We start from the raw sequence: 9,599 nt of genomic DNA, 5'->3' as shown, positions 1-9,599 counted from the left end.
CGAGACTCGCGAGGGCCACTAAAGGCCGCACAGGGGGCTTCAATGGCGGATGCCGCCCGCGGCCCCAACGGGCGCCGCCCGCCCCGTCCCGTCCCGTCCCGACCCGCCGGCCGGCAGGGGGCGCCGCCGCCGCCTGCGTGCGCGGCGCTGCGGCCGGGGCCGCGGCGGGGGCCGGGCGCGCTCCATGGCGGTTGCCAGCGGCGCGGGCTTTGTTTACTTCCGCCCGTAGCCGCCATGGCGGCGGAGAGGGAGGACGAGGAGGACGGGGAGCTGCCGGTGCCCGGTGAGTGCCCCCCGCGCGGCGCGGGGAGGCGGCGGCGGCCGCGGGGTCCCGCTCCGGGCGTGCGTGGGGCCGCGCGCCTGTTGGGGGGCGTCCGGGGAGACATCGCTCGGCGTGGGGCTGCCCGCCGGGGCCGTCCTGCCGTTAGGGAGGAATCCCAGGGAAAGGGGGGATTTGCTCTGTGCTTTGACCCGGGACAGCCTGGGAGCAGCCGCTTCATTCTGAGACTTCAAGCGACTCCTTGGTGCTTGGCGGACCTCACTTTTAAAAGTTACTTGGGTTTGGTTTCCCGATCGGCAACTTGGATTTCGGGTGTGCGATTCATGAGCTGTAAAGGACACTTAGCTGAGGCAGTATGAACTACTACTTTTTGGTTTGTTTGTTTGTTTTGTTTTTGTGTGTATGCCCTAAACTAAAAATTATATGGTTCTTCTGCTTGTTAATGTTTCTGTCTCATGTTTTTGATCTGTCCTGTAGCACTAGTGCCAGAAAGATCTCTGTAAGAAGGTTCAAATGATATTCAGTGTGGGTGTCTTTCCAGGCTGGGATTAAAAACCAAAATGAAAATAATGTTTTTAGATAACTCCTGCCAGTATACCCACGATTGCAAGCTTATATGCTTATAAAGTTTGAATTCTTCTACGCAAAGTCTTGTTTTTTATAAAACAAAATCAAATGCACCCATAGGCAGCAAATACAAACTTGCTTGAAAGGAGTATATAAAATAATGAGCCATTTGTAAATATGGAAAAACTGTTATGTTAAAGAACTATACAAATGAATATCAAATTTACAGGTAAGAGAGAACTTTGGGTATTGGATGTGGGGTGCAGATCACTGAATGTAATTCAACATTTTGTTGTATTTTCTGCGTAAACAATGTTACTTTTGTAACAGAAGCAGCTGTTATTCTGTATATTCATTTACTATAGCATATTAGTTATTCTTCAAAACATTGTAAATTCTATTTTTTTTTCATTTGCTGAAGAATGACTTGGTAGTTAAAGCACAAGATTTGAAATTTTAAAATAGGCGCCAATTTTGCTTTGGCACAATGTCGTTCTATTACTTTCCTGTAGAAGGAGTATTTTCTAAGACAAATGATTCAAATGGTTACAGTCCTGGTTCAATCTTTAAATTTTGAGGAAGTATTTTGAAGTGTTTTGATGAAAAGTATTCTCAAAACACTCAAGTTCCTTTACAAGCTGAGCAAATAGTTAATTTAGATCATTTAAAACAGCAGTACTGACACTTGCTTTTGAAAGTGTGAAGAAGTGAGAAAACTAGATAGCACTTCCACCCTTGTAATCTATCTGGGTTATGTTCTGGGGTGGTTTTGTGCCATTGTTTTAGTTCACAGTCATATGATCGAAGGCAGTTGTGGCAACCCGTGGTTTTGGAGGCTAAGAGTTTTGATTCTAGGGGCCATTTTTGAGCACGCGTATCTTTGCAGATGAGTGAGGAAGAGTGGTCAGTTTGGAGCCTGTCACCTCTTTACAGTGTGTATGTGTGTATCTCTCTAATGCAGTTTGGAAAATCTGTTTGAATTCAAGCATAAACGTAAGTGAGAACTCTTGGTTTCAACCTGCTTTCAGGATCAGTCTTTTATTTGCTGTATGCGGACAGTTTCTCAGAGTTTTTTTCTGTCTCTTGTATCTACTAGTTTTTCTTAGATGGCACTGATAAAGTACATTATTGTGCTTTCAAGTAAATTATTGTATCCTTGGAAAACAGTACCTTGAAACAATACCTAGTCTCATAGGAGATTCTTGGACACTAGGAAGAAACTGGAGGACCAAAATATGAGCCTGAAAATGAAGGCATCTTGGTGAAATGGGAGAAAACTCTTCAATCATTTTTAAATAGGGAAAAAAAGTAACTAAAATATGTAATCAGATAGGAAGTTACTGTATTAATGTGTGAGGCAAGATTTCCTTGCACTAAAATTGACCTTGTCTTTTTATGTTTTAGAATCAGGTGCTGTTTTCACATTCGGAAAAAGCAGTTTTGCAGAAAACATTCCTAGCAAGTTCTGGTTCAAAAATGACAAACCTGTACACATATCATGTGGAGATGAGCACACTGCTATTGTTACAGGTCAGTATTGGAAATGAAGTATATGATAAGAGGTTGTATGTTTGGACAACTTGGAAGTTATGACTTCATATGAAATCATGTGAATTTTTAGGTAGAAATAATATAAAAATGAGTTTAGAGGAGAGGGAACTCCTTTTTAAATGTCAGATGACTGAAGTTAGTGAAAGGTGACCTAAGGATTTCCCAAGATATGCTCAGGAATGCACGAGTGAATTATATTAAGGACTGGTATGTATTATGTAAGCTATAAACTAATCATGATGTTGCTCAGTTTGAATACTTTATGCAAAACTGATGTTGTCCAGCTAACAGTCTTAAACAGAGAGATTTGTGTCATGGGAGTAAATGGGATTTGCTGACAACAGTTAAAAAGTTCACTGGGAACCTGCTTGAAACAGTATATAGAATTCTCAGGAAATAAATTTTGAAATACTGATTGAATGTGAACTGAAAGTAACCATTGAAGGAGCGGATAAAAACCTTCAAAAATCCTACTAAAATCACAAATTACAAAAACATTCCAAGAAGCTCTGAGGCAATGTACCGTCTTTATTAATGTTCCCTCTCATTTCTTTGAAGCAATGCTCATTGAAGAATTTGTTCTATTTAAAATCACACGAGAGAGACCAATTTGTTGAACATGTGTCAGTTATATTGAAAACTGGCTTCTGACAGATAATAGAAACTTTGTAGTAAGAAAATCTTAAGTGTGTTTTCAGAATTTTCTTACAGAAATATCTTAATTCACCAGCAATGTCCTATGGTTTATTTGGGGCATTGGTAATTAAATAATTCTTGTTGATGGTTTCCTGCCATGTCCCCCAGAAAAGTTGAGGATGCTGATGTTTTTTTAGAAAGGACAGTTTCAAGCATGATAAAAGAGGAATATAGATTGCATGGACTCCAGAATATCTTCAGATAAAATTATACAACCAATTGTTCAAGCCTCATTTCATAGAAGGTGATTTAACCATGAATAGATTATGTTTTGTACAAAACGTTATGCATCTTGGATTTAATGTATTTTATTAGATTGTCTGTTGCATAAAATTTGTCAGAATATAACCCTGAGTACTGCGGAAATTTTCTTTTGATTTTTTTCATTTTAATACATCTTTCCAAATGGTAGTACCCAAATTGGAAAAGCACTAGAATTATTCTAAGTTTAGACTGGTCAATTTAAATTTCCTCTTCGAATTCCCCTGGTGTGTGCCTGTGCCAACACTGTTACCTAACCAGCAACAATCTGCTCAGCTTTTTAAGCTTACCTAAGAGATCACAGTTGCATTCAGTATCCTTTATCTTCTATCTTTGCCTATTGGCCCTCTGTGTTTCCAAAACGTATCTGCAGCTGGCATTTGCTGTTGCAGTGTGAAAACGTGTCACCAAGGGAACTTCTAAATAAAAATATCTTATTTTTCTCAAAACTTTGGAAGAGAAGGGTAGAAGTGAGGGTACAAAATTGATTTTATACCAAGAGGTTTTTTTAGGGCATTTTAAAGTAGAAACAAAAACAAGAGCAAAGTACTGATCCTCATGGATCAACGGGAGAGAACCTGCAGCTGTGATACAAAAAGACAAAGGCCTACAGAAAATGTCTGTCCCTCATCTGTCTTTGGCACCTGTGCATGTACATGTGCACCATGCACCACACGCTGCTGGCAGAGTGGGATGATGCACTGGAATTGCAGCCCTCAGCGGATGCCATTTAACGTTGGCAACACCTGGAGTAGAGGAACCCAGAAGTGTGCAAGAGGAGCGCAGGTCTCGTGGGGAACCAGGAGCTCCCTGAGAAACAGCTGAGCCTGGCCTGGCCTGGAAGAGCTCAACAAACTTGTTGAGGAAGGGGAAGCGTCTCGAGCAGGTGGGTGTTAACATGTGCTTCATTTTTTCTGGCACAAAATTGCCCTATCCTTTTTTTTTTTCATGCTGGGAGAGGTATTAGGACCTCTGTATATAGGGAAAAGTAGGAATACTACTAGATTTAAATCTGATCGAAATATATCAGATTTATACTAAGGTAATCATTAACAAAATAATCACTCAAACTGATTTCACGTTCCAAAAAACTTGTTTTGGGCAAGAGAGACAGCTACATGTAGCACTGAAAATTGACTGAATGCAAGTGACGAAAATGCACAGGAACTAATATTCTGTTTTCAAACAAAAATATTCAGAAAATTTCAAATACTACTTTCGTCTAATCCAACATCAATATTTCTATATCACTTTTAGGATGAAAAGCATAAAGTAAATATAAAGCGGTCTGTTCTTTGACTTCTTAGGAGTTACAGTCCAAAATAAATTTTATCTACATACTGTGGTTGTGTGTTCAAATAGATGGAAGCAGTGACGGTTTCTTTCTGACTTTGAGTTGTCTTGCTTGCCTAGTCAGGGGAACATTTTTCTCCTCTGCTTTTGGAGTTTTGGGTTAATTTTTTTACTTCTTTATTCACATTTCTCTTCCTCTGGCATGGTCTTGATTAAAATGTTCAAGGAAGTATTTTACAAGCTAGTTCCTTAGACCTTTAACACTATCATGAGCAATCTGTCTTCCAGCATCACTTGTGATATGTTTAACAACATTTATTACCTTACTCTTACATTTTGGCCCAAGAATACTGACCGTCCGCTCACTACATCTTTTTACAGCTGCAGGCTTCAGAAAGCAACCATGTATATTCCTCCAGTTGGGAGCTGTTCTGAAGTAAGTGTTCTTGAGCATATTTTTAAGAATTTATTTTCAATTCCTTACTCTTAATATATTTTCTGCACATTTGCTAAAACTAATGGTTATCCATCTTATTCTTTATTGGCCTTGATTAGGGTGTCCTAGGCAGCTTGCCCACACTTGATCAGAGAGACTGACCCTTTGTGAAGGGGAAGATGGTGATGACAGAAGATTCATTTTTTAGATTCAGAGCTCTGGAGGGAATGAAGTCCCCGGTGCGAGGGAGTAGAACGAAGAAAGAAGTCTCGAGTGAAAAAATGGAATTGAGAAGAGGCGTATGGCGAAGCACAACGTGATATTATGCATGTAATTTCAAGTATTGTAAGGCATTAAACATTCAACAGTTTACACCAGAGACACCGCAGTCTCTCCAGGTCTTTGGACACAAATCCCTTCTTTCTGCCTAGCAACAGGCCATCAGAACATGTCATAGTATCTTTTGCAATCACCTTCAAGGGAAAAATAAGGAAGATGGCTCCGACACGTACCAAAGATCAGCAAAAGTATGAAGTAAGCAACATGCTGAGCTCTTTTCGTTTGTATGGTGTTGTGTCCTAAATACTGCTGTTTTTATTGTGCCATAAAGCTTGTATTTGGGGAATATCATAACTTGTCATGAGATTTGTCATGTCGTTCTCCTGAGATGCATTTGATTTGAATACGGCTTTTAAATGGACTGTTAAAGTGGTTTATTCACAAAATAGCACAAATAAATACAAAGGAACTGTGGTGCCTGGCATTTTATTCTCTGTCCTGAAGTTTTGCGCAGGCGTAGCTTCCTGAAAGAATCTTACAATCAGCAATATATATATAAATACTCAAAATCTGTACATAGTCTGCCTATATTATGTCTCCCCCTACCAGTATCATTTAAAACTCAACAGAGAAAATAACGTAAAACGTATCTTTAAACATTAGTCATAGGAGTTCTTGTCTACTGGCTATTTTCTTATCAGGGCATCTTACCATGAGGCAACTTTTGCTCAGCTGATATTCCCTGCTGCTGTATGAATGCCTCTATTCTAGCTTCATGAACCAGAGGTGCTCATGATGGGTGGATTTGCCAGGAATCACGTTTCTGAGGGCAGCCACCCATATGGGAAAGGTGCTGGTCAGGAAGCACCTCTTCTTTGTCTCTCACAAAGTTCTCTGTCCCTTAAGATCTAAGCATCCCGTGACTTCCCTAATAGTTCCAAATAGTGGTGGGACATCCACTAGTGTTGTGCCAATATATAGATACTTTGGAGGAGTTGCCCAGTCTTGCCTCAGGAGGAACCTGAAGCCTAGAGTTGGGAGTATGCATTTCTGTCACCAAAACAATCCCGGTGGTGTGTTTCTTGATATTCTCATTTCCCTTCTGTTACCCGGAGTAATTAATCTTGCTCTGCTGGACTTGTCTTCTGCCAGCCATTCCAGATGGCAGCCAGCCACGCTCTGCATTTATCAGCACCAAAAAGGAAGCGACAAGCAATTCAAGTTTGCAAGGTTTTGAACTCTGATCCTTGCCTATTCATCTGCTGTTGAAGTAATTTTCACTTCAATGCAACTGTGGTGATGACTAGAGATAGCTCAGGATGCAATTACAGAAGTAGGGCTTTTTGCATGCAAAATTTTGTCACATTTCCTGGCCAGCTCAGATTGCATCGTGTCCCTGTTCCAGAACCCAGATGTGTTCTTTCTTTACAGGCATTTGATTTGGTTGCTCTGCAGTGCCTGTTGGTCTGAATTCACTGTCTGAATTATCTACTTTGCAGTTTTCTGTTATGCTGATAAGTGCTGAAAGCCTGAAATTATAAAAGGCTGTCACCCAGTTGTTACATAATAATAATAAAAAATCCTCTCATCTCTTAAACTTCTTGACTTCAGAAGCAACATCTGAATTAACAGACTGCTACATGAAGTAGCAGATTATAGGATGAAAAGAATCACAGAATAGTTGAATTAAGAAGGGACCAGGAGATCATCTGGTCCTACCCTCCTGTTCAAGTAAAGTTAAAAAAGGAGGTTTCTTATGCCTAAGAAGTGGGCCCATCATGCCAAGTGTGGCTTCGCTAGTGCTGGGTGGAAGGATCACCTCTCTGGGCCTGCTGGCCGGCGGGCAGCTGGCCGCCTTTGCCACAAGGATGTGTTGCTGGCCCATGGTCAGCATGGTGGCCACCAAAACTCCCAGGCACGTTCTCTGCAGAGCTGCTCTCCAGCTGGCGGCCCCCAGCCGGTACTGGAATTCTGAATGGATGAACTACAGTGTGATCAAATCGAATGATGGCAGCCAGGTATCTTGCTTCCACGTGAGTGCTGCTCTCTCAAAAAGGCCTTTATTAGGTGTAGAAGAGGGTGTAGAGATACCTACAGCAGCCTAGGATGCTACATTTCAAAGGTGTGCTTTGCTCTCAGGCAATTGCGTATGCATTTTAACCTGACTGCATAATCAACAGCTTGAATGATGGTATAAATACTATTAATTAAATTGTTAATGTAATTTCACCTCAGATTTCTCCCTGCTTCATTGGTAAGAGCTACTACTGACACATTGCTATTATTTCAAAAGTCATTCAATCCAAGAATTTGGTTTTGTCTTTAGAGAACCCAACTTATTGTTGGGTTTCTGTTTGTTTTTTGGGGGGAGGGGCGTTGCTTTGTTTTTTCTTTTTAACTATATGGTTATATTTTAGAGGGGAAAATGGATTTTTTTTTATAACAGAGTAGGCATTTAAAAAAACAAAAGAAGTATAACATCAAACTCTGTAAATTGCATTCAGAAACCTCCTCCAGCAACCCAGGTTACTTAAGTACAGAACAGCCATAATATTTTGGTACGACTGTGTGGAATTGCAGTTACGTGTTGTGCTCATGTGATAGTTATTGGTAGCTGGGTGACTGAAAGTTCATTTATGTGAGAGCTCTGTGTTGGAATCCCTAACTCGCAAAGGGCTGCAAAGTTCCAGCAAAAGTAAACAGTGACTTTGTAGTTGTTCTAAAAGATTTTTTTAACACCTTGATTTTGGAAACATCTGATGCTTTGGAAGGACTTCTGTTGGAACATGGATTCTGTCTTTGTATGTGGACTTTACAGCTTTATAAACGGTAATATTTAAAAATAATGTAAAAAAAATTTTTGAAGGTGTTATCAGGAGTCACAGTTCAGTATCTGATCTGCATGTCTCAAGCTCATCAATCCATCCTCTAAAAAACTCTGATTTTTCTGAGTTAAAAGAGGAATTTGGAATGGTCAAACTTGTAAATCGAAAGCTGTGTCATATCAATTTCTGACATGATTCCATGACTATTCCTGCATAGTTTTGTGACATAACATTTGCATTTAGGTGTACAAAACTGCCAGTCTGATTGTTATATATTCTATTCTTATATGAGAATACCAAAATAGTCCGTGGTGAAAGATACAGAGAACCAAAAAGGCTTATATGTCTGTGGATATATGTATCCAAAGAAGAACACACATACCTTGCAAACACATTTGAAAATTTATCATAAAGCATGTTCTGTAGAAGCACATATTTGTAAATCCTTTCAAGATCAAGAAGAAGATATTTGGCGGTAATAAAATAGACTTTCCTGCTTTCAACAATAAAGTAAGGTGAATTCTGGAGTAATAGGTGTGGATCCTCAGTTAAATGAACTGCTGTTTTATTAGTGGTTCTGTTGATACTTTGGTTCCTGAACCTCAGGAAGTGGGTCTGCCATTTTGTGGATTCTTCTGACTGAGAATTTCTCACTAAGTAGGTTTATGTAAAATTTGTTTGAGAGTAATAGATTCATGCTATCTACTGAGATCATTTCAATGTGTTTTTCTTTTTTTTGTCCTGATTGTGTGCATTCCCCTAAAATCCAAGGATCTTTTGATCATGATAAAGCTACTAGCTATACCATCCATTAAACAAATCTCTTTTTTTTTTTTAACTTGGTCAATGTCACTAACAAAGGGAGCCAAATGCAGAACAAAAGTACTGCATTAAAGTACTGAAAAAAACACAGTTCTTGATATATGTAGTGTAATTATTGCTTTTCTCCTGTAAAAGCACAAGGACAGTAGTTACTATTTATATTACAGTATGGATTTGAATAATTTTAGAGGTTGCATTAAAAAGGAAGTAGTAAATAGTGTGATGTGTGATTGACCATCTTTTGACTGTCCTTTTGTTGCCCACATTTATAAAGCTTTTGAATAATCACACTCTCCTATGGGTTCTTGTGCCCTTTTTTTTTCAGGAAATGGTAAACTCTACATGTTTGGCAGTAACAACTGGGGCCAATTAGGACTAGGATCAAAGAATACTGTCAGCAAACCAACATGTGTTAAAGGTTTGTTTGATTTTTTTTTTGTCTTTTTGAAAAGTGACCTGCATTAAAAAGTGCTTTGTAATATGCAGTTCCAAAATAACTGATTCTGCTTTCTTTACTCATCACATACTCGGCATATTATTGTACAAGCACACAGAGATAGTTTAAAAGGATCCCTGGTGGATTTTTTGT

The 9,599-nt window shown here is 39.6% G+C and overlaps 1 protein-coding gene across 2 annotated transcripts in view; it reads left to right on the top strand.

The window, feature by feature from the left end:
• Positions 1–186: 186 nt before the first annotated feature.
• RPGR (retinitis pigmentosa GTPase regulator) overlaps positions 187–9,599 on the top strand; it is a 36,409-nt gene continuing 26,996 nt past the window's right edge. The window contains exons 1-3 of one of the 2 annotated variants that reach the window (XM_088521927.1): positions 187–283; positions 2,252–2,377; positions 9,336–9,428. In XM_088521927.1, the coding sequence (XP_088378053.1) occupies positions 235–283; positions 2,252–2,377; positions 9,336–9,428 (268 nt within the window). In that variant the 5' untranslated portion in view covers positions 187–234. The remainder of the gene's footprint in view (positions 284–2,251; positions 2,378–9,335; positions 9,429–9,599) is intronic. The other variant, XM_088521934.1, reaches the window with a different exon arrangement.

Source organism: Tinamus guttatus, unplaced genomic scaffold (genome assembly GCF_059628265.1).
Source record: "Tinamus guttatus ecotype Peru unplaced genomic scaffold, ASM5962826v1 Tinamus_guttatus_pri_ptg000008l, whole genome shotgun sequence".
In the NCBI taxonomy this organism is placed as follows: domain Eukaryota; kingdom Metazoa; phylum Chordata; class Aves; order Tinamiformes; family Tinamidae; genus Tinamus; species Tinamus guttatus.
The sequence above is the reverse complement of the archived record's forward strand: the minus strand, read 5'-3'. Positions and strand labels throughout refer to the sequence as shown.